We start from the raw sequence: 25,055 nt of genomic DNA, 5'->3' as shown, positions 1-25,055 counted from the left end.
CAGGAAGGGATGGCGGACAGAAGGTGTCTATGGTGTGGGGAAAGGTCTCCTGATTCCAGAGCGTTTTTGAGAGGTGTGGACTCACAGGGCTACTTCCACTAGCCAGGCCAAGCCTTGCAACTTACCTGGGGGGTAGGGGGCCGCAGAGCACAGCACAGCAGTTGGTAATGACACTTTTATGGCTGTAGGGATTGACAGAGGCCTCACCGCCCCTCTTGCTGGACCACGAGCCTTTGATCTGCAGGCAGGAAGGAGGTCTGGGTCAAGTACCTCCTCTGCTTGCTTTTCCAGGAGGGAGTCTGGAGGCTGGGGAAAACTGGCAAATTCTGAAATAATTTCTGGCTGTATAGTGGAAGGGACATGTCTTTAACCTAGGCTACTCAGTGAGACTGTGGGGGACTGCTGGACACTGGTCATACCCAACAGAGAGGAGGAGGCCCCAACCAGGACAGAAGACAGCAGAGCTGGAGAGGCTCCCAAAGGGAAACGTTCTGCCGCACCCTCTCTTCCCTGGCTCTGCCACTGCCTCGTTGCAGGATGCTGGACAGATCACCATTTCTCTGTTCTCAATCCGCATTAGAAAAATAGGGAGCTCTCCAATAGCATAGTTGGAGTGCTACATAAGTCCTGTGCACCTCTAGCACTGTGAAGCTGGCACTGAGGAGTTTAGCATGAAGGATACCTACCAGACTTTAACCCATAGTTTTCCAAATTTATCTGGCTATAACACTGTTTTTTGCTTAACTCCTAGTAATATCCTGCAGGACCAGCCCCCAGGAACTGCCTTGGGAGATGCTGGCTGATGTCATTTCTGCTCTGTACCTATCACCCAGCACATGACATCCTATCATGTGCTGCTTCCCCAAATGAAAGTCTGAGATCAAGGATTATGTTTTCTGTGGGCAGTATCAGATGGTGGCCCTGGTACAGATGCTCTTATTTGCTTTGTAATTATTTGGGAGGCTGGGAAAGAAAAGTCCGGTCTGGCTCAGGGCTGGACACACAGTGGGTGCTCACGCAATGCTTACTGGTGAAGGCCTACAAGGCAGTGGGGTAGGGAGGGCTGGTGGAGCCTCCTGGTCCTGTCCTGGTTGCCCACCCCAGTAAGGATGCTCAGGGAGTCCCAGGGACACCGAGAACAGTCACATCTCTCTGCCTACAAGTGCAGTGTGGTTGCACAGTGCACAGCCATGGTTTCTGGGCGCAACTCTGGCTCTGACCCAGAGAGATGTTGGAAATAAAGAACTCTGGAACTGGTAATGTGCTGGCCAAATGGAAGGAGTGTGGCCCCTTGAGGGGTTAAAGCCACCTGGGGCTCTTGGAGCCACACTGAGGGGCAGAGGCATGTGGGGCCTCACAAACCTGGGCTGGGTTTCCCAGGGCCAAGCCGTGAGCATGGGAGGAGGTACTGTCTGCCACCCATGGTTCCCCAGCAGTCTGAGAGTCAGGGCTGTCCCGCTGCTACTCCAGCCCCCTCAGCCCTGCCCCCTAATGGGGACCCTGCCCAGGAATGCACGGCTGTTCCAGCCTTACTCACGTCTTCATTAGTTGTCAGGTTGGAGGCGACGAGGTAAGTATGAAACCCTGAGAGGCCCAGGATGGACCAGATGGAGAAAAAGCAGATCACCAATTCCAGCACAGTGGGCAGGGTGGTCAAGGACCCACACGGGACTGGGGATGGGATCCTCGGCCTTTCTTGGTCCTTCCCTGGAGCTCCTTCCCCAGACAGGAAATGAGCATGTGACCTTCTTGGGGCCCACTCACCACTCCTCAGCAGGGGCATCTCCTGGGCTCCAAGGGGGGGTTTAGGAGCCCTCAAGAGCAGGATGAGCCCAGAGTAAGGGATGGTGGAGGAACAGAGGATTCCATAGCCTGATGTGGTCCCCGGAGCTTGGTGTCTTAAAGTAAGACAGGGACCATGGCTGCTGAGAGTTACCACTACAGCCTGTTTAGGATCAGCCCTGGCATGGGCCTCGAGAGCAGAAGCTGATGTATCAAATTCTAGAGGACCAACGTCAGCCTGACATCATTCCCCTCTACTACAGGATGAGGTGCGGACACCCGTCCCAGCGCAGGAGCCTTGGTCCCGCGAGGGCACCCACTAGGCGACAAAGGATATCTTGCTGGTGTCTCCTTCAGAGTGGAGAGGAAGTTGCTTCCCTGAGAGCCTGGGAAGGAAGAAGCAGGGGAGGACACAGCTCAGAGGGACAGTGATCACAGCCCCTTGACCTGGCTGAGCTTGGTGGCCCGCCCCCGTGCACCCCTGCCCCCAACTCACGCAGCGTCAGGTGGGTGACCACGCAGGCAAAGATGAAGGCCGTCAGGAATGAGAGGGAGAGAATAAACGCGTAGAAGAAGCGGTAGTTCCGTCTCCCCACACAGTTGCCCACCCAGGGACAGTGATGGTCAAACCGTTCTGGAAAAGGCCCAGGAGAGTCGGGTTAGTGCTGGCCTGGCCTGCAACCTGCACAGGGGTTTATACAGGCCTCACGCCACAGAAGGGGCTTTCGTACCCCATCACTCTGTCCTCACCAGCTGACTCAGTTCCCTGGACACATCCCGCTTCTGGTCCTTAGTGCAGTGGTTCCCACCGCCACACACGTTCTTCCCCGTCTCTTTATCTGTTAAGGCCAATTACTCTTTCATGTCTCAGCTGCAAAGCCATTTCCTTAAGAAAGTCTCCTAGACCCCAGACAAGTCAGGGCCACATTTTCTGCCCTATGGCTTATCTTTTCCAGAACTTTGCCATGTGTAGTTTCACACAGACAACCCTCGGAGATATTGCAGGTTTGGTTGCAGACCACAATAAAGTAAATATTATAATAAAGTGAATCAAATGCAATTTTTGTTTCTCAGTGCATATAGAAGTTACATTTACACTATAGTCTATTAAGTGTGCAATGGCATTATGTCTAACTAAACAATGTACATACCTTAATTAAAAATACCTCATTGCTAGAAAAAGTCACCTGTCATCTGAGTTTTCAGTGATTTGCAATCTGTTTGCTGGTGGAGGGTCTTGTCTCTATGTTGACGGCTGCTGACTGATCGGGATGGTGGTCGCTGAAGGTGGGGGTGGCTGAGGCAGTTTCTTCAAGTAACACAACAATGAATTGATTTGACTCTTCCTTTCATGAAAAGTTTGTCTGTAGCATGTGATGCTGTTTGGTAGCATTTTACCCATAGTAGAATGTCTTTTCAAATTGGAGTCAATCCTCTCAACCATGCCACCACCCTATCACCAAGTTTATGTAATATTCTAAGCCCTGTGTTGTCATTTCAACAATCCTGACAGCATATTCATCAGAAGACTCCGTCCCTAGAGACCACTTTCTTTGCACATCTGTAAGAAGCAGCTCCTCATCCAGTGCAGTTTTATCATGAGATCACAGCAGTTCAGCCACATCTTCAGTCCACTTCCAGTTCTAGTTCTCTTGCTATTTCCACCACATCTACAGCGACTTCCTCTGCTGAAGTCAAACCCCTCAAAGTCATCCATGAGGATTGGAATCAACTACTTCCAAACTTCTATTAATGTTGATATTTTACCTTCCATGAATCATGGATTTTCTTAATGGTATCTAGAATGGTGAATTCTTTCCAAGAGGTTTTCAATTTACTTTTCCCAGAACAACAAGAGAATCACTATCTATGGTAGCTACAGCCTTATGAAATGTACTTTTGAAACAGGACTTGAAAGTTGAAATTACCCCTTCATCCATGGGCTGCAGAATGGATGTTGTGTTAGCAGACATAAAAGTATTAATCTCATTGCACATCTCCATCAGAATTCTTGGGTGACTAGGTGCATATTGTCAATGAGCAGTGATATTTTAGAAGGAAACTTGTTTTCTGAGCAGTGGTCTCAACAGTGGGCTTAAAATAGTCAGTAAATCACATTGTAAGCAGATGAGCTGTCATCCAGGCTTTGTTTTATTTATAGAGCACAGGCAGAGTAGCTTTCGTGTAATTCTTAAGGGTCCTAGGATTTTCAGAGTGGTCAATGAGCACTGGCTCCAACTTCAAGTCACCAGCTGTGTTGGCCCCTAACAAGGCAGTCAGCCTGTCCTTTGAAGATTTGAAGCCAGGCATTGACTTCTCTTCCCTAGCAAAAAAAAGTCCTAGGTAGCCTCTCCTTCCAATGGAAGGCTGTTTCATCTACACTGACAGTCTGAGTAGTGCCGCCACCTGCACTAATGATCTTGCCTAGATGTTCGGAACAACTTGCTGCAGCTTCTCCATCAGCACATGCAGCCTCACCTGCACTTCCATATTGTTATGGACATGGGCTTCTTTCCTTAAGCCTCATGAACCAACCTCTGCTGGCTTCCAACTTTTCTCTGGAGCTTCCTCACCTCTCTCAGCCTTCATAGAATTGAAGAGACTCGGGGCCTTGCTCTGGATTAGGCTTGGCTTAAGGGAATGTTATGACTGGTTTGATCTTCTATCCAGGCCATTTATACTTTCTCTGTATCAGCAGTAAGGCTGTTTCACTTTCTTATCATTCCTGTGTTCACTGGAATAGCACTTTCCATTTCCTTCAAGAATTCTTCCTTTGCATTCACAACTTGGCCAACCGGTCCAAGGGGACTAAGCTCTGGATCCCCCTTGGCTTTTGACACGCCTTCCTCACTAAGCTTAACCATTTCTAGCTTTTCATTTAAAGCGAGAGACATACAGCTCTCCCTTTCACTTAAGTGCTCAGAGGCCACTGCAGGGGTGCTTACGGGCCTAATGTCATATTGTTGTGTCTCAGGGAATAGGGAGGCCCGACAGGGAGAGACACGGGGGAACCGTCGGTTGGCAGAGCAGTTAGAACACACACAATATTTATCGATTAAGTTTTGTGGTGCCCTAAAACAATTACAGTAGTAACATCAAAGATCACTGATCACCATAACAAATATAATAATAATGAAGAAGTTTGAAATATTGTGAGAATTACCAAAATGTGACACAGGGACACAAAGTGAGCAAACCACTGTTGGGTAAATGGCGCTGGCAGACTTGCTGGGCATAAGGTTGCCACAAATCTTCAATTCATAAATAATTATCTGTGAAGCATAATAAAGCAAAGTGTAATAAAACAAGATATTTTTGGTTTTATTATATTACATATTATTGTTTATTATAAAACATGAGGGAACCTGTACTGACCTCAGAGAGCTGAACGCCAGGGTCCAGCAGTGGCTGGCATAAAGAAGATCCACAAGAAGTGCTTGTTGCCTGGCCTACCACCCAGCCACACACCAATGACCAGTCACTCCTGTCCTTTGCTCTAGAACTAGAGGGTCAGGGAGCGGCTGGGTCACTATGTAACTCAGGGAGAACCAGCATCAGAGGCCCAGTCAGAGGGTGAGCTCACACCAGCACTGTGTCCGTGGGGGTGGTGTCACACCCAGACTGGTGAGGAAAGTCCTCTCTGGGAATGTGGGTCACCAGCCCGTTGCTGGCCTCATGCCAAGACCAGCGCCCATCACAGGGGTGGGTGGGGCAGAGCCTCAGGGATGACTGACACCCACCGAGTCACCCACCTCACTGCCTGCCGTCATTGGGTGTTCCCCACTGTGCTCCTGCTCAGGGTGTGCTGCGCCAGCACGATGAGCTCATCATGGGCACTGTGCACAGTCACCATGGCTCAGCTCGCCGGGGTCGTCTCACACAGCGTTTCCCTTAAGACGCTCTCCCAGGGGAGCACCCTTGGTCCCCATCACAGCTGCCTGGCCTCTGCAGAGCAGGGAGAGGGAGCAAAACAGCCTCTGGTTCTTCAGCAACCACTGCAGTTGTGGGTCAGGATCTTAGCTTCCAATCCAGGCTACATCTTCTCACCAGTTAAACTCCTTTGTTCCCAGATTCAGACCAAAGTCTTTAACTATAGCAGGCTCTGGGCCACTGGATGGCATATCATTCTCTTTTTGGCCCAAACATATCTAGAATGTTATTGCTCCAATCTCTGGTTCCTGGGAAATTGGACCTACTGAGAACCAGGCTGAAGCCCGGGTGAACGGCTCAGGGCCTCTCTCTGTCCACCCCGTACTTCAGAGCTGGGGAGAAGGAGTCCACCAATCCTGGCTGAAGCCAGGACACCACTGGCCACACTCAGGAGCCCCTCCTCAGTTAGAGCAAGTCTGGGTGAACCAGACTTCCTGCTCAGCCCTGGATATTTCATGGAGTCACCCCCATGAATGACTCCCCTGTCCCTCTCAAGGCTCCCCGCGTCCCTCCCCACTGCCTCCCACGTACCCACACAGTTGTCGCAGACACTGCAGTGCGAGGTCCGGGGCGGCCGAAACATCTTGCAGGTGAAGCAGTACTTCAGCTTCACCATCTGTCCGTTGATCATCACCTCCCGGGTCCGAGGGGGAGGCCGGTATGTTGAACTGCCTGTGTTGTCTGAGGGTGGGAGGAGAGAAAGATAGGGGGGGTCTAAGCCCAGAGGCAGGAGCCCCAGCTCGGGAAAGCCACTGCTGCCCAGCTAGGAAAGAGAAGCCTCAGGGAGGTTACTGCTGGGGAACAAATGTTGGGGTAAAATGCTGGCCCAACGTGGGGACAAGTACTAAGAGCCGCTACCACCTACTGAGACTTGCTATGTGCCAAGCACTACGCTAAAGCTTTACACACCTGCTCATACACCACTGGCCTTACACAACTCTGAGACAGGCTATCAGAGGAGACCTGGGAAGGCTTAGTGAGGTTTACCTGCATCCAATCAAGCCTAGATCTAAGCTCCCGCCTCCAGGAGGTTCAGGAGATACAGGACAAAGTAAAAACAATCACATTCACAATGTGGGACATCTAAGACAACTGGCTTGATCTGTAACAAAAGTCAATGTCACTTACAGAAAGAGAGGAGGAGAGACGGTTCTAGATTAAAAGAGATCTAGAAGATGAAAACAATGCAATGCATGATCCTAGATTGGATCCTGTTTTGAAAAACAGAACACAGCAACAAAAGATATCTGGAGGGGTGCTGGAGAAAAATGACTATAGATCAGAAATTTGACAACTACTAATTTTCCTAGATGTGATAATGAATTGTGGTTATGTAGGAGGTTTAGTGTTAGATACATGTTGAAGTATTTGTGGGTAAAGTGCCTATGATGCCTATAATTTACTATGAAATGGTTTAATAAGAATTATACATATATATTAGTAAGAACTATGAAATCTAGATTGTGAATGTTTAGGAATTCATTGTACTGATTCTTCCTACTTTTGTGTGTTTGAAATTTTTCATAACATTTTAGAGAAAAAGAAATAGAGAGCTATAACATATTTATGGATTGGAGGACTCAATATTAGAAAAGGAGTTACTCTCTCTAATTTATTCTATAGATTCAACATAATCCTGGGGGTGGGGGGCAGGGAAACTGACAAACCCATTCTAAAATTCATATGGAAATGCAAAGGGCCGAGAACAAAAGCTAGATTTATACAACTAGTCATCAAGACTTATGATAAAGCTATAGTACTTAAGAGAGCCTGGTTTGGGTGCAAGCATAGAAATACTGACCAATGGAACAGAAAAGAGAATCCAGAACCAGACCCAACATATATATATGATCATGTGGTTTCTAATAAAGGCAACAATGTTGTACCCTGAAAGAAGATGGTCTTCTCCCAATAAACACTACTGGATCCAGTGGATATATAAATGGGAAAAAAATGTAAGCGCACCTGTCTCCCACCAAACACAAATTCAATTCCAGATGGATGGAGCTCTAAATGCAAAAGTCTTGAATAAAGAAAACAGAATGGCTTCACAACTGAAGTAGACAAAGATTTCTTAAATCTTTCATGGGCTAACCATAAAAGAGCAATTTGATAAACTGCATTATATCAAAATTAAGAACTTCTGTTCATCTAAAGACATTATTAGAAGAATGAAAAGTCAACCTTTAGAGTAGGAAAAGACATTTACAATATGCTTATCTGACAAAGGAGAAAGGATTTGTATCCAGAATATATAAAGAATGCTTATAAGTCAGTAAGGAAAAGACAGACAACTGAATTGAAATGTGGACACAAAATTCAAACAGGCATTTCATAAAAGCAGCTGTCCAAATGGCTAATAAGTACATGAAAAAGCGCTTGTACTCGTTAGTCATCAGGAAATGCAAATTAAAACCACAATATGCTACCGCTATATAGGCACCAGAAAGGCTAAAATGAAAGAAAACAAACCAATAAAGAAATATCAAAAGTTGGCAAAAATGCAAAGCAACTAGGAATCTCAGATGACTAGTTGGGAAAACTGGCACTACCAAACCTCACCATATGCGCCCCACAATCTCACACCCAAGTGTCTTCCCTACAGAAATGGCACAATTTGATAAGGACCAAAAGACATGTTCAAGAATGTCCACAGCAACAATTCCCATAACCCAAACCTGGAACTACCCAAATGCCCATCAATAGTAGAATGGATAAAAAAATGTAGTTTATAAACACACAGCGGAATTCTATAGAACGATGAGAATGAATGTCCCCCAACTGCACTCAGCAATATATGCACGAATATCACTAACATAGTATAAAGTAAAGAAACCCCTCAAAATGTTCAAAAGCAGGTAAAAGTATTTTATGGTGTTAGAAGTCAGGACTGTGGCTGCCCTTGGAGGAGTGGCAGTCATTGGAAAGGGGAATGGGGGCATCCCAGGACAAGGCTCGTACACCATTTCTTGACCTGGGTGCTGATTACATGTGCGTGTTCACTTTGTGAGCACTCAGCAAACAGAACACTTATGATCGGTACACCTTTAGTAAGCCCGTTACACTTCAGTAAAAACCTAAGGAAAAGGAAAAAGAGAAAGAAAGGTCTAAGTAACTTGTCTGAGTCACGCAGCTGGTATACTGGCAGAGCAGGGATCTGAACCTAGGTCTGCCAAATGCGAAGCCCACGGGGCTACCCACTGAGCTGCTAGCACCCCAGGCCACAAGAGAACCAAAGCCCCCAGAGCAGTAGCTCTTGTCTGGACAGAATTCCGGGTCAGCAGGGCTGCGTGGTCCCCAGCCCTCAGCTATGCTCCCAGCCATCACTCCCACTGGATCAGCTCCTCAGATACGATCTTCAGTTTGGCCACTTGCCTCCGCAGATTATTCACTGAGCACCTACCATGTGCCAGGCACTATTCTAGGCTCTTGGCTGCATCCATGAGGCAAATAGACTCATGTCCCACATTCCCAGCTCCCATACAGACTTCCTCTAGGCTGTTTCCCCATTACCCCAACCACGGTGTGTTTAAAATGGAACTGAGCCTCTCAGCATCTCTTCCTTAAAACTGGCAGCATGGTAAAGGGCAGAGGGCTTGAGGCCAATGGACACACTGTGAAACGTGGTTTTGCCACTGGCTGGTGGTATGTGATGTTTAAGTCAAACGAACTTCTCTGAGCCTCAGTTTCCTCATCTACAAAATGGAAATAACAGGTAGAATGAGGCATGAATCCTGGCTCTACCTCTTCCTACTTGGGTTTCTCCTGATGATACCATTTGCTAGATGTGTGATGAGGCAAATCATTTAACCTCTCTGTGCCTATTTCCTCCATCACTGAAATGATGCTAATAATAATTCCCACCTCATAGGGCTGTTGTGAGGACAAAATGCATTAGTATATGTGAAGTGGCACAAAGTAAACGCTTAAGAACTGTGCACATTATTATTAGCTCATAGAACTACTGAGAGAAAGAAGAGGCAAGGGAAAGCGAACACTTCACTGAGGGCCTACTATATGCTGAGCACTTTGCATATATTATCTCCTTTCATCTTGTAACATCCAGGAGGGAAGGTTACCATTGTCATCTCCAGGTTACAGTTAAGGACACTTTTCAGTGAGGTTAAGTGACTTTCCCAAAGCCACACAGCTGGTGGCAGAACCAGGATATGAACTCAAGTTTCCAAAGTTTGAGTGCGAGATATTCTTGTAAATTTTAGTGTCATAATGAATGGTTTAACCCTGCCTGACTCCTTATTTCTGCCGATGGCACAAACCAAGAGCTGGAAGGAAGCTCGAGAGGAGTTTATAACACAACCCCGACACACAGCAGATACTTGGTAAATGTTCTTTTGCTGACTGCCTCTCTTCTAACCCCTTCAGTTTTCAAATGAGCAAACAGGCCCAGAGAGGTCAGGGGATTTGCCTGAGGCCACAGAGCCAGTGAGTGGCAGAGGCAAGGGGACCCAGTTTAGAGTCTCTTTGCAGACCCTTCCTTCCCCCTCACCACTGCCTGGCCAGTTGCTAGGTGTGGTCAAGCTCGTCCTTCATGATCTTTCACTCTCTATTCCCAACACCCTAATCCAGTCCAGGCCTGTATCACCAAACAGCTTCTTCAGAAGATTCCCTGCTCCCTGCACACACTGTCACATTCCTCTAAATAACCCCTTTCAAGTCCCTTCCCAGCTCACAAGCCTTCTCTGGCCTAAGAGACAAGATAAAGAACAAACTTCTTGTCTGGATATCAAGGCCCTCCACAATTGGGCCTAACCTCTGTTCCCAGGTTTTCTCCCACTACCCTTACCCCACGAGTCCCTGGAGCCTCAGATCTCCTGCCCCTGCTCCCACCAAGTCCCAGCCCCTACCTTCTTCTTGCTCATCAGGGCTCGCCTAGTCTAGTTTCCAGCAACTTCTCTGAGCATTTCAGTCCTGGGGGCCCTCGTGCCTCACGCCCAGCACCTGAATACACTCACTGCTCAGCTGAGTTGTGATAGGACTGCTGTGTGTGTACACTGTCCCTCAAGCTAGACCACACACCCCTTGAAAGCAGGGATAGTGGGACACACACACTTCTGGGCCTAGGAACTCTGAGGCAGCAGCAAAGAAGAGAGAAAACATGCTCTGGATTCAGGCAGGCCCAGACTCTTCCATTAAGGAACTGATGCCCTCAGAGAAGTTACTTAATCTCTGTGAGCCTGCGATTGCATTTGTAAAAGCAGACAAATAATAACTACTACCTGAAAAGTTCTAAGAATCAGCAACAGTATATGTGAAGGAACTGGCATTTGGTGAGTCCTTACTAGTAGCTGCTTTCACAGGCTCTGCAGACTGAAACACTGGGTTCCAATCCTGCTTTTGTTACTTACTTGCTACTTAAGGAAGTGCCATCACCTCTCAGAGCCTGTTTGCTCGTTGGTAAAATGGAGATAGATGATCATCAGTCTCTTAGGGTTGTGCTCAGGGCTCAAAGAGATAGATGCTGCAAAGACAGCTCTGAGCACAGTGCTAGGTTCGTGGGAGCCCCAGTCCTGACCAATGGTTCCCACTGCAACAACCAGGTATGCACAACTCCCCAGCTCTTCCCAGAGCTGTTGCTGCAACTCCAAACACAGCCCCTAATCCTGCCCCATGAGCCCTAGGTCCCTGCTCCTGCTCCTGCCCACCGTTGTCTCCCAGGCTTGAACACAGGCATTGGAGCCAGACAGACGTGTGGGTATGAATCCTGGCCCAACCACTTACTAGCTGTGTTATGTAGGTCAAATCACTTAAGTTCTCTGTGCCCTCATCCACTAAAAAAGAAAATGGGATATAATCAAATCCACCTCCTAGTTCTGTTAGGAGAATTAGGCGAGAATTCATCAAGTGGATTTAGCAAAGTGTCTAGCACCTGGCAAGAGTTTAATAAATATTAGCCATTATTATTATTGTCCTTTCTATGAAACATTATAAGCCAAACAACTGATTTATGAAGAAACTTCAGAACACAACGCATCTGTGAATGAAGGACAGCCACAGACCCTCTTCAGGACTAAGAGGAATGTTACTGGAATCCTCACTGGATTCCCACAGGCCCTCGCCAGGGCACAGGGGAGTCCAAACCTCTCCCCCAAGGCAAGGAGGGAACTCCTACCAGTATGTTCTGACCACCAACAACCAGGCTTCCTCCTTTCTAGAACTCTGAGAAAGAGGAAGTGAAGCTCTGCATATCCAACTCCCTTAGGCTGCCAAGACCCAGTAGGGAGGAGAAAGCATCACTGCAGCAAGGGTGCCTCCCAGATGCTGAATGAGAGGCAACAACTGCAGGGCCCAAAACAAGCTGGGTCAAAGGAGACTGTCGGGATGCCACTGCAGAGGCTGAATCCCGGGACGGAGGAAGCCGAGCAGCTGTCCCACTGCTTATTCTCAGGCCAGGCAGTGCCGACCAATCACGGCACTGGACTGGGCCTCAGCATCCTCAACCCACTCCTCCCAGAGGCCACTACCAGTGGTAGCCTGTTTGTGCCAGGAGCTAGTCCATTTGCTATTCCTGACCACAAGCCTCAAGTTTCAAGAGGGAAAAACAATTTTCAAAGTATACTGACATTCCGTCTTGCTCAATGCACAAAAAATGCACCACGTTGGGTGAGGGGACGTACACCCATCATTACACATGGGGGACCACCTTCACTCCTATAGGATACGGTGAGGTTGAAACTAGAACCCTTGTCTTCCAAGGCACTCATTTGTTCATTCTTTCAGACATTAGCATCTACTGTGTCAAGATACTGCACAAGGCCTGGGGTGGCAGGTGAGGAGAGGAGGTAGGGGCCAGGACGCAGAGACGAGTAAGATTTGTTTGCATCATGCACCCAGTTCAGAAAGTGTTTGTTGAAGAAATGAAGGAACAGTGATAAGAGGTGCTACCCCTGCCCTACAGCGATCTGCAGTCTACCCAGGGCTCTTTCTGCTTCAGGATCTTTCCTCAGAAGTAAAAAGTTACCCTGCTGCTGCCTTCCAGGTGAGGATGTGGCAATGAGGGAGAAGGCTCCTCCTCACTGAATGCTGTGAGAAGCAAAGGAATCTCCCCACACATTCCTCCTGACCAAGGGGCACCCTATGGGTCTCCATCCCAACCACAGCCCCAGGACAGGAAACAGCAGGCAGCCTGCAGTCAGAGCTGGAAGCCTGGGACAGTGACCGGAGGCCAGGGGCTGGTGTGGGAGCCCCCGGGACTGGCTGGGAGCTGGCAAGAATGTGTCAGTGAGGGAAGGCTGGGCTCCCTACTCTACGGGCCCTGACTGCTGGCCTTCCATCGTCTCCACCTGGAGGGGAAGTAGCTGCAGAGCTGTAGCCTCCCTAGCTTCCAGGCCAGCTCAAGGTCAGCCGCAGCGCCCAGGCCAATGTAATGCCCACCTGATCATTTCTGTTCATTCTAGAGGTTTATGGAACCCCCTATGACCTACAGGCTTAGTGAAGGCCTGGGGACACAGGAAAAGCGCAGATTGAAGGCAGGATGAGTGGGAGAAGTGGATAATTATAGAATTGGTGTAAGAGGCACATAAGTCAAGTGTGGTGACTCTGGGGCCAGCCTGATCTCATCTTGAAACCTGGCCTGGCCACTTGTTAGCCTGTGATTCTGAGGAAACTGCTCAACCTGAGCGTTGGTTTCCTCACTGGGTAATAATATTATCAACCCTGTAAGATGATGATGTTCTATATTAGAGATATAAAAGTCCAACCCATAGTTAGTCAATTAATGGCACTACTGGGGTCTATACTCAATACCTGCAGAACATGGGAATATGTGGGGTGGGGACAGGAGGCAGCATTCAAGAAAGCCACAAAAGATGAAGAGCAAGTAGGATGGATCAGAAAGAATGCAACCCTGGGCTCACCAGAAGACGGCAGGGCAGTACAGGCCAAGGAGTGAACAAAGGCAAAGGCACAAGGCATTAACTAATGCGGTGTGGCTGGGGACCCCTGCGGGGGGCGGGGGGCGGAGGGTGGGCTGGAGCTTGCCGGCAAGTGCGCCTCAGCCGGCAAGTTTTCTGGAGGCTGGAAGATGACTTGGTTCCGGGCCACATGTCCCATTGAATCACGTGATGAGAAAGTTATTCCTTTTTCAATTTTCTTTCAAGCCTTTGACTCCATCAAAGGGAAAGTGTCAACTTTTAATACCTAAAACTTGTGACCCTCACAGGCCTCGGAGTGAGTGCTTGCTCTAAGTTGACTGCAACCGTAACCACCAAGAATTCCATAACATTGTTGTTTTTGTTGTTGACTGTCTTCTGTTCAGAGCAAGTGGCTTTCCACTTACAGGGATGATATAAATTCTCCTTGTAAAATACATTTAAAAGTGAGCTATTTAAGGAAAATACTAAAGAAATGAGGTACGAGGTGAGATGCAGAAAGGGCAAAAATCACAACGGCTGTACTCAAAAGACCAGTCTTCAGGAACTGCTGCTGAGGGAACTAAGGAGTCACGTGAATTCTGAGTTGGGGGGGGGTTGGGGGCGGAGGTGAAATCTGGGTCTAGGAGAAACAACTGTGATTAAAGGGAGAGGCCAGGTTTCAGGAACCAGTTGGCAGAATCTTAAGCCAATCCAGGTGGAAAATGAGACAGGTCTGCTCCCTGGCAGTGGGCTTCCAAAGGACCAGAGGGGAGCCATCCGGAAAACAAACAGGATGTGGCTTGTGACCTGCTGTGCGAAGGTGAGGGAGGGACGGCCTTTCCGTCTGTCCTGTGAGCTCCAACTGTGTCTAGCTGAGTGTCTGTCTCTCAGATTTGATGTTTCTAACATCTCCCCTCAAACCGAAGGGCAGTGTTCTTGGGGGCAGTGTTCCTGCCTCCTACCTCCTTTCCAACTGCCCAGAGCACTCGGACAGTGTGGCCCTGCGTAGTGATCCAGCTCACCAGCTAACAAGTCAGGATCTCAGACCAGAGAGACCAGCTGCCCCGTTTGCCTGGACTGAGGGGTTTCCAAGACTCGAGATTCAGCACTACAACAGGGACAGTCCTGGGCAAACTGGGAGGAGCTGCTCACCCCACCTCGGTGGTCTTGCAGGGTGGGATCCTGGGCCAAACCTGTGGGCTGGAGTTGCTGGCCTATTGGCCAAAATGAGAAGCCCACAGTCTGCATGGGCACAGGTAATCAGTTCATATTTAAACGAACAGCACACCCATCTCAGAGTCAGCCCCCAATCATCTTAAAAAAGCTCAGTGCCCCTAGTTTTTTCAAGAAAATGTTTCACCCTGACTGGAAGCCTCCTGGCCACACCCCCAACATGGCCTGCTCAGGGTCCCACACCTGGCCCACTTCGGACTTCTCACTCTGTCCTCTCCAGTTTCTGTTGCGTCTGCCTGGAAGGCTCCTTTCATACATCTTCCTGTACTTGAACTTCACCCAGACTGTAAGCTTTGGCTCGGCCACTTCTCCATGAAGCCTTCCTGTACCTCCAGGCAGAAGATACTCCTGGTTTCTCTGATCCTTCTCCAAAGCCTGATTGCACCTGTGGTGGCCAGTCAGCCCTTCCACCTTGGTCTGAGCCGGTCTGGAAACCATCAGAAGGCAGGGTTCGCCTAAGATTTAATTTTGGCTCCACCTCCTCCTGTCCCCTGAGTCATGAGTCAGCATAAAAAAAAAAACACATAAATGATCAGACCCATAATGCCTAACTGGGAGAAGTTCCAACTCTTTGCCAGTCACCTGGGGACAGCAAGGAGGGCCTCCACAGAGGCTTGTCCATTCAGCCGACTATACTGTACACCCCCCAGGGCAGACGAGGTGAACAAGACCCTCGCTGTCCAGGAAAGCCTCCTGGGCCTGCCTGACAATTCAAGCACCACCACGCAGCACAGAGCCAAGGAAGGAAGGCCAAGGCGCTTGGGGAGTGGACACCAGAAGGTCTGGCCCAACTGGGGTCTCAAAGACTTCCCAGAGTACAGGACACTTGGGTTGAGACATAAGAGTGACAGGGGTGTGGCCTCAGGAGACTGGGGATGTGTCCCTGAAGCCATCTCAGAAAAGAAAGTGAGTTTGGGAGTCAGGGCACATGCTCCACCTCCACGCTGCCGCTCCCTGGCTGTGTGTCACCTGCCTCGGTTTCTGCATTGGCACAGCCTCTGTTGTGAGGATTTGTGGGGCTGATGGATGAGAAGCACTCAGCACATGGTCAAGCACTCCCCAGACATGGGGAATTACTGCTACCATTATGGCCAAAGAGCTCACGGGAGGCCAGAGGCTATGCTCAGGCTGAGCTGGACGGTGATCTTGCCTCACGGTTAGTCCCCACCTGGAGGAAGGAGAGACGGGACTGCTGCTGCAGCGTCCCCCAGCCCACCTGCCAGGTGCAGCAGCCCAGGTCAGACCGCAGAAATCGGGAACAACAGTCTGGGAGGCTAAGTGGTGAGTGGCCCAAGGGTGCAGGGGAAGGAAGCTGGATGTAGGTAGAGGAAGACAGCAAACAAGGGTGTGACTGAGGATGGCCCTGGGCAGAGGAATGAGACAAAGAACAAAGCGCAGAGAATATCCTCTCCCCTTCTGCTCGCCTTCTGGGGCTGCTCTGGAGAATCAGTGGGATGACTTCCAGTGATGGACCAGCACTGCTCTGACATTTCCAGGCCACTAGGTTCCTTTAGGGCCAGCCAGTGTTTAAAAGCCTGTCTGGAAGCCACCCTGTTAGGGGAAGGAGGCAACCACGGACCGGAAACCCCTGAGGTGTGCAAATACCCACCTCACTTCTCAGCAGGAAGGAGGCAGGGTGGAGCAAGCTGAGATTAAGGCCCTGGCCCTGTTGCCCAACCTCCCAGGGGACTCACACAGTGGTCTGGGAGGAGTCAAGGGCCACCTAGGGTGCCTGGGAGCCCACATTCTTTCTAGCCATACAGACCTCCCTGCCAGCCCTGAAATAGACCAGCTTGTTTGCCAGTCTGGACTTTTGCTTTCACTGTTTCTAGGCTACATATTACTGGCTCCAATGTATCACTCAAGGCTCATTTCAAGTGCAAACTCCTCCTAGAGGCCTCCCCTGACCACCTAGTCTAAACTGGCCTGCTCTCCACACCTCCTGTGCTCTTCCCTCAGATACCCACATGGTTCAACTCCTCATCTCTTTGGGTCTTCGCTCAGATGTCACTCTTTCACGAGGCCTTTCTTCCCTGACCACCCTATTTAAAATCCTACACCCTCTCCTGGTCCTCACCCTCCCTCCCTGCTTCCTTCTTTCTGACATCCTAGATATTTGTTTGTTTTTCCTCCCACTATAATGTCAGCGCCAAGTGTGCAGGACACTGTCATATCTGTTCACTGCCATATCACCAGCATCTGGAAAAGTGCATGGCACACAGTAGGGGCTCAATAAATGTTCGATGAGTGAATGAATAGGTATATATGAATGTTTAAGAGTAGGAGCTCTGGTCAGACCACCTAGGGTCTGATCTCAGCTCTTCTATTTACTGTGTGGTGTTGGACCACTTACTTAACTTCTCTGAGACTCAGTTTAATTAGTACAACGAGAATAACAACAGTCCCTATCTCAAAGGACTGCTGGGGGATTAAATAAATTATGAATATCAAGAGGTGAAAACAGTGCCTGGCCCCCAGTAAGCTCTCAGCTCCACACTGCTAGCATTTCTCACTTGCTTATTTGCTCACTTGCTGGTCATCTATCTCTACTCCAGTGTCAGCTCCAGCTTGCCTTACTCACTACTGAAGCCCCAGCCCCTAGCAGGGAGGGAAGAGAAAATCGGCCTCCTCTCAAATCAAGGAATGTGGAGCCGAGAGGCAGCGTCAGCTGGAGTAGGCGCCTCACCAATCTGTTTCTCCAGGGCGGCTGCCTCACAGACAGTGGCCCGGGGCAGGATCCCGGGGTCGGTGAGACTCGTCCGCAGCAGACAGCTCATGACGAAGAAGAAGAGGATGGCAGCGATGATGGGGATGGCGAGGGTCAGCTGGCGGGCCAGGAAGGGACAGCTAGAAAGAAAGAGGGACAGAGAGATGAGCAGATATCCCAAAAGCTTCCGGGGGCACAGGCTACAGCACTAGGCAGGGGCAGTCATCCCTGCGATTACCACCACTTTCTTGAAGGCAGCCTCTTCCTAAGGCAGAGGTATAGCCCCTAGGTGAGTGCATCTACTTCCCCTGTAAGTGCCTAGAGCAGACATCACTAATTGATCCTTGTACCTTCTCCCTGTGCCCATGGCAGATGTGACTGATAGATTCCAGCATTTAATCCCTGCACTTAACTGAAGCCTCAGAATCCTTCCAAACACAGAGCTTCAGGCAGCCATACCAATAACTGGATAGTCACTTGAGATGAACCATCCATGGCTATGCTCATTCGTTCAGTCAGTCAGTCACTCCACATCTACTGAGGTCTCATACATGCCAAGCAATACCTTCAACAAGCAGCAAGAAAAACAGCAGTAAATGAGACAAGAGTCATTCACCCTGCTCACTTCAGTGAGGCTTACGGTCTAGTGAGGAAAAGCGACATGTACACAGTCGCCACAGGGCTTTGCATGCTATACTGGGGAAGGGAAAAGTAGCAGAAAAGTAGGACAAGCTGGCTGAAGGAGAGGACACGGTGCCTAGGCTAAAACCTGAAGAATGACTAGGTCAGGCAGGTGAAGGGGGTGGGGAGAAAGAGCATGGTCCACTACTGCCACTGTCACCCCGGGCTAGCATCCCCAGTCAGTTTGATCTGGTCCCCGACCCTAGTTGGCAGGGAGAACAGCCTGTGCACAGGGCTGACTCCAAGGCCAGCCCAGACTATGAACCACGGTTCTTTGTTGCCTTCCCTCCCAGAGCCAGAGTGGCAGCCGATGGGGTGAAGAGCTGCTATTTGGAAGACAACAAGCCACTGGAAGGGAAGGTCCCAGGAGCTGGCACAGCAGCAGCAAGAAACCTCGTGTGCATCTCCATGCTGCTTCTGGAGCCTCCATCATCAGAGGCTCTGGTCTCCACAGAGGCCCTTCCCTTGAGGAGCAGAGACTGCCAAGGCCAAGGGCTCCACGGGGAATCTGTTGTGCTCCAAACATGTCAGTGGTCCAGGGTCCAAGCCTCAAACAGAGCCAGGCCCTCTCTGTCACCCACATGACAACTCCACCAGCTCATGTACAACCAGACTTTTGAGGGAATGGAGAAGACTTGAAGTCTGAGACTTGTAGTACCCTCAGAAACACCAAGTCCTAGCCCCCTGATATTACAGAGGGGAATTCCGAGGCCCACAGCCAGATCCAAGGTCACCCAGACAGCCAACGACAGGACTGGGGCCTCTGGGCTCCCAGCCAGGGCTCTCTCTACTTATTCAACAACTATATACCATATTGAGTGCCTGCTACATACCAGACCCTGTTCTAAGTACTGAGAATACAACAGGGAGGAGAATAAAATCCTACTTATGGAGAGACAGGAAAGAAACTAACAAAAAGTATACGTGTAATATGTTCAGATGGTGACAAGAGCGTCAGAGAGTAAGTCAGGGTAGAGGGCATGGGAGGGAGGGGAGCGGTTTGCTGTGTTATAGGGACGGTCAGGGAAGGACAGAAGAAGGGAGGGAAGGAGCCATAAAGCTCCCTAAGGGAAGGGTATCCCACACGCACAAAGGCTCTGAGACACGGTGTGCAGGGGCGCCAATGCCACCAGAGGGGAACAAAAGGGGATAGTGGGAGAGGATGGAGACAGAGCCAAAGCTCATTGTCAGGGCTCTTGGCTCTTACCCAGAAAGCCAGGGAGGTTCAGATCTGACTTAGAATTAAAGGGGCACTTTGGCTGTAGTGGTGGGAGCCTTACCAGGAGGCCCGTGCGATAATCCACCCAACCGAACAATGAAGAAAAACCATTCTCAGCAGGGAAGGCCCCAGAGAGCCATCTTCACCTTTCCCCAGAGCAATGGGAGAGAGTGCGTGCCTCTCACACACCACACCCTCACCAACAGTGTCCCCACATGCCAGGTCTCTACTGAGGTTTTTCACCCCATCCAGACCCAGGTGCGCTCTCCGCCTAAACTCAAACCTTTCTGCCAACTCCACCACGCCGAGCGAGGAAGATCAAAGACAAAGACAAGATGATTCACAAGTTCTCCCTGAATCCAGAAGTCCTCGCTTCCCACTCAGCCCAGAGAAGGTTCTGCTTCGGAACTGACCAAATCCCAGACTGCAGCGTCACGGGGGCCAACTTCCTCCTGCCTCAGCTGAGTCCTGGGAGTGATGGAAAAGGCGCTTTCAAAACACCCATGTGGGCCAGCCCAGAAGAGTGGATGTGAAACTCAGCACAGAGAAAACGCCAGGGACTGGGGCTTCCCAGAGCTTCTGCTTGTTAAATTATCCTGGAAATTTCTATTCACCCTGACTGAGAAAGGAAGGGAGGAAGGGAGATGCTTCACCTTGCTTCAAGGGAAAACCCAATGTTGCAGATACATGATCTGGCAGCTGGAAAGGGCACCTGCGGGCTGGTGTCCTTGCAGCAGCCATAACATGGCCACAAGCCCTTGGACAGTGTTTTATGGTGAAGATGATAGGCAACAGCAGCAGGGAGCATTAAGTGCTTGTTACTGGCTAAAGGCTTCCATGCGTGACTTCATGCCACCCTCATGACAACTCCAGGGGTGGGCACTATTATAAGCCCCATTATAAATGAGGACCCTGGGGCTCTGAGAGGTGAAGAGACTGCCCCAAAGTCACACAGTTAGTATGTGGCAGAGCCAGGATTTGAATCAGGTCTGTTGGTCCCAAAGATGGAGTTTTTAACACTGCATAATTAAGGAAGACGACAAAGGATGGGAAGAACTAGGAGGGGAAGGCAGGCTCATGTAGCCGGGGTGTGTGTGAGTGTGTGTGGAAGGAATCACACAGCGGGTGGCTTGAGCTAGAGACCAAGGCTAGGGCGGCAAACTTCCAATACAAATATGTGACCCTGGTAAAACGGCAGGCATCCCCTCCTCTATCCATAAAATGGAGATACTGTGTGGGCTGATCCAGGGTCACTGGGGACATGAAGAGGTAAAAAACCCACAGGGGCAAATATGACCTGTCACACGAAAGCACTCTGGACTCTTGAAAAATAACAAGGCACTGCAGCTGCTCCTGCCATGGAACAGGCCAGAGGATGCTCGAGAATGCTGAGAAGGGAAAGCAGGCCAGGAGGACAGGAGGTGGGGGGCAGGGGCCTGGGAGATGTCTGAGGGGACAGGAGGAGGCTGAGGGAAAGACAAGAAGCTCTGGAGAAACTAAGGAAGGTGCTGGAGAGGGAAGGGAAGGCCTGAGAGACCCAGAGATGTTTGAGGGAAGACTCCACGAAGGTCCAGGGTGAGAATGACCGGGAGGAAAGCAACGGGAGACAATAGAAGAGTAGAGAGATGACAGGGGACCCTAGAGGGAATGGGGAAGATGGCTAGGAAATCTGTGGCGGGGAGTATACAGCCAAAGGCCCTGGAAGAAATTCAGAAGTTGTCTGTAAGGGATATAAAGAAAACATGCCTCAAGGAGTCAGAAAAAACCTGGGGGAGGGGGGGGAGGGGGGACAAGAGATGGTCCAGGGGATAGGTGAGGTCCAGTGGCTCTATCTAAGGAGCCCCGGAGGTAGATTCTGAGAGGACAGAAAGGATGGGGCTGTACAGGAACTTGGGAGGGTGATGCTCCTGGCAGAGGCTGGCAAAGACAGAGTGCCAAGGAAGGGTCAGAGAGGATGGGGTGACTGGGAGGGCCCAGTGTAGGTAGGGTATCCAAACAGGGGAAGATGGGGAGTCAGGAATGATGGGTGGAGGGAGCCAGGCAGGGCGGGTAAGAGATATGCCAGGAGCCTGGACAGGCGTAAGGGCAGATTCTGAGAAGCCCAGGGAGGGCGCGGGCCAGGCAAGGGCAGGGAGGGGCGGGGAGGATGCCCGGCAGGGGCTGGGAAGGGTGGAGTGCGGGGCAGAAGGGAGAGGACGGGCGCCCAGCAGCAGACCAGGGGGAACGAGGGTGCCCGCCACGGGCTGGGGAAGATGGGTGCGCGGCAGGAGCAGAGGGCACCGGAGGGGACGGGGGCGCCAAGGAACTCACTCGAAGACGAAGAAGAGGACGCTTGTGGTGAGGATCAGCAGCAGCGTGAGCGCGAAGACGCCGCCGTGGCCGGCCAGCATGAGACGGCCGCCGCAGTAGAAGCGGTTGCGGCCCGGGAACACCTCCCACTTGCGCCGTGGGCGGCGGCCGCTGCTCTCGCTGCCGCTCCAGCGCGGTGCGGCGGCGGGCGACGGGGGCCCGGGGCCCGGGCCGGGCGGCGCGGCGGGGCCGGAGCGGCGCACCCCTGGAGAGGGGGGCGGCAGGGCAGCCCCGGGGCTGATCTGCTGGTACTCGCAGTCCTTCATGCGGCCGGCCGCGGCCTCGGCTCCGCGTCCCGCGGGCCGGCCGGGCCGCACCGGGACCGGGCCGAGCAGCGGAGGTGGCAGCGGCGGCGCGCGCGCGCGCTCGCTGGGGGCGGCCCCGCCCCTCCCGGGGCGGCCTCCCGCCGCAGCGCCCCCTTCGCCTGGGCCCGGGATGGCGCTCGCCCCCCGCGGCCGGCCGGGTCCTGCAAGTCCTTGCTGCCCTCCTGCAAAATGACGGGGCAACAGATGCCCTTCGAGGGCGCTTTCTGTTCTTTTGCAACTAAATCAGTTGTTGGGCGTCCCCCTTGTGCCGGGGACCGTGTTAAGCCCCGAGATTCGAGTAGTGGACTTCGTGATCCATTTCTGGTAATCTGTAATTACAGGGCCAGGCTTCACCCATCTCTAGGGACGGACTGGATAGGCATTTTGGGGGGCAGGCAGGGGTGGGGGTTGGGACATAATCTGCTTTGAAAGCCCCTGTTAACTACTGCCTTGAAGTTCGAAGTGCCTAGTGGGTGGGTGTGGCACATCTTGGCCATCCTCACCCAGCTCTGTCATCTGGACCCAGACCCGGGGTTTTCTTAGGTATCATCTAATGTAGGATTGATGCCACAGGGCCCCAGGGTGTTCAGGAATTCTGTTGCTGTGTAACAAATTACACAAAATTAGCAGCTTGAATCATTACACATTATTAATATCTCACAGATTCCAAGTCAGGAGGCCCAGCGCACTTAGCTAAGTCCTATGCTTAAAATCTCAGAGGGCTACAGTCAAGGTGTCAGCAAGCCTGCATTCTCATTTGCAGACTCAAATGGGGAATAATCCACTTGCAAACCCATTCAGGTTTTGTTGGCAGAACTTATTTCCTTGTGACTGTAAGACTGAGGGCCTGGGAATTTTGCTGGTTGTCAGCTGGAGACCTCTTTCAGAATCCAGAGGCCACTTGCAGTTTCTGGAGGTTACCATCTATAGAGTGCCTGCACATGTGGGCTTCTCCAACATGGCTGTTTGCTTCATCAAGCTCACAAGGAGTCTAGCTCCAGTCTGCTAAGACAGAGTTTTGTATAATGTAACTTATTATGTATGTAACAGGAGTGACATCCCACTACTACCTTTGCCATACTCTGCATGTTAGAAGCTAGTCACAGGCCCCACTTGAACTGAGGATGAGAGGATCACGCAAAGGTGTGAATACCAGGATGCAGGAATCACTGGGTGTCACCTTAGGGTCTATCCACCACACTGGGGTTACCAAGAAACCTAAGGGAAAGGGAACGCTGAGACTAGCATAGAAGAGAGTAAAAAGGAAGTCAAAATACACGACGTAGAGGGGTAGGAAGGCAGTAGCAGTGATCTCAAGGATCATCGTTATGCATGCTGAAGGCTGCCCAGCCATGCCCTTGGTGCCCAAAACTCTGGATTTAATGAGCCGCATGTTGGAGTGAACGATGTTGTGGGCTTTCTCCCCGCTTGCTCCTTGGCTGTGAAACAGAGTCACAAAACTGGACATACTGGTTCCAGCTCAGATCCCTGCTGTCCTCCTCAGCTGGGTGGGTCTTCATACAACCCTAAACCTTTTCTTGCTCCTTGTCACTTTGCAGAAACCAAAACTATCCTACTTGATTTTCAGCTTCCCTCCTCCCTACCTCATAATGTCTATTTGCATCTTTCCTTTCCTGTCATCTTAAAGATGTGGGCCCCCTTCTGCCCATGGCCAGCCCTCCACTCATATCCTATCTCTTTTCCTGTTCTTCAAGACTGCATACAAGACTCTATTCTCTTCTATCGGTTAAAAAGCAAAACTGAATTTAAAAACCAACAACAGAAACAGCTTTCCATATTTGGCTTCTTCCTCACTCTGGCTTCAGGTTTATCTTTTTTTCTCTCTTTAGTGTCATATTAAAAAGTAGCTGCCACTTCCTTGTCACCTATTCATTTCTTAACTTTTTATAATTTGGCCTCTGTCTACATCACTCTCCTCGAACTTCTCTCTTAAATGGCACTAATGGCCCCTTTTGTGTGGCATAAACTACTCATTCTCAGCAATACCCGCAATTCCCAGCTTCTCCTACAGACAGGTGTAGCCAAGTAACTGAATTATGGCTAATGGAAAGTGAGTAGAAGTGATAGCCTGGCCTGCAAAACTCCCAGGTTTCTGCTAGCAGAATGGAGGATATTCTGAGAACCTAGAAGAGAGCCAAACCAGATATCCCCATTCCAAATTTCAAGGGCCCATATATTCTCAACCACAGAAAAGAGTAAGACGGAATTTGACTGATGTAATTCTGTAATATGCACAATATTTTTTGTTTATAGCAAATAAGTCCCATGACTAGAAGAAATAAGAGATTCTTTTATGGCTATCCTGGAAGCTCTATTACTCCCTGACCATGACTTAGGCTGAGAGTTCAAAGACCCAAGCTTGTCATTTTCTTCCTGCAAAGACTGTGATGCATTCAGAATTCCTCCCATACCAATTCCCTGTAGTCAACACCACTGCCATAACAGTCAAGTACACAACCCTAGGACCCCCAGGGCACTTGCTTTAGTGGGCATCATTACAAATAATGACAGGTGATAATTTGATCCATCATGATGCCACAGCATCCCACAGATTAGTAGCATCTTGTTTCCCATTGGCAAGGAGCTTAGCACGCTCAGACCTAATGACATGAGCAATCCAGATCCCTAATCCCATCTTCTGAGGTCTATTTTCTGGAACCCCTCCTAGTACCAATTTCTTTATCAGTCAGGGTCCAGCCAATGAGACAGAAACCACAGCAGTCATTTGGCAAAGAGCATAGACAGAATGGTTAACTAGAATAAAGATGTTAACTAGATAACTGAAAAGGTAAAGAAGGAAACTGATATATCATGGAGGCAGCAGGAGCAGAAAGCACCTGTAATTCCTAGGGCTAGGAAAACAAAGGGAAGAGTTTGGAATCACTAAAATTTAGAAACTTAGAAGAGAGGCCCTACAGAGCTGAAGCTCAGACCTCTAAGGCTGGTGCTGGTGTCTG

At 50.2% G+C, this 25,055-nt stretch overlaps 1 protein-coding gene across 6 annotated transcripts in view; it reads right to left on the bottom strand.

The window, feature by feature from the left end:
• The window catches only part of ZDHHC18 (zDHHC palmitoyltransferase 18), a 42,626-nt gene extending 20,501 nt beyond the window's left edge, over positions 1 to 22,125 (bottom strand). For 3 of the 6 annotated variants that reach the window (XM_037017856.2, XM_017661426.3, XM_037017858.2), the window contains exons 1-7: positions 21,734 to 22,124; positions 17,503 to 17,663; positions 6,244 to 6,393; positions 2,279 to 2,416; positions 2,120 to 2,168; positions 1,538 to 1,640; positions 126 to 238 (exon numbers count right to left, since the gene is read on the bottom strand). In XM_037017856.2, the coding sequence (XP_036873751.1) occupies positions 126 to 238; positions 1,538 to 1,640; positions 2,120 to 2,168; positions 2,279 to 2,416; positions 6,244 to 6,393; positions 17,503 to 17,663; positions 21,734 to 22,038 (1,019 nt within the window). In that variant the 5' untranslated portion in view covers positions 22,039 to 22,124. Of the gene's footprint in view, positions 1 to 125; positions 239 to 1,537; positions 1,641 to 2,119; positions 2,169 to 2,278; positions 2,417 to 6,243; positions 6,394 to 17,502; positions 17,664 to 21,733 lie in introns of all 6 variants that reach the window. The other 3 variants (XM_037017857.2, XM_037017855.2, XM_037017859.2) reach the window with 2 other exon arrangements.
• Between the last annotated feature and the right edge of the window lie 2,930 nt (positions 22,126 to 25,055).

This window comes from Manis javanica, chromosome 4, assembly GCF_040802235.1.
Source record: "Manis javanica isolate MJ-LG chromosome 4, MJ_LKY, whole genome shotgun sequence".
NCBI lineage: Eukaryota > Metazoa > Chordata > Mammalia > Pholidota > Manidae > Manis > Manis javanica.
Note: the sequence above shows the minus strand (reverse complement) of the source record. Positions and strands in the feature narration are given on the sequence as shown.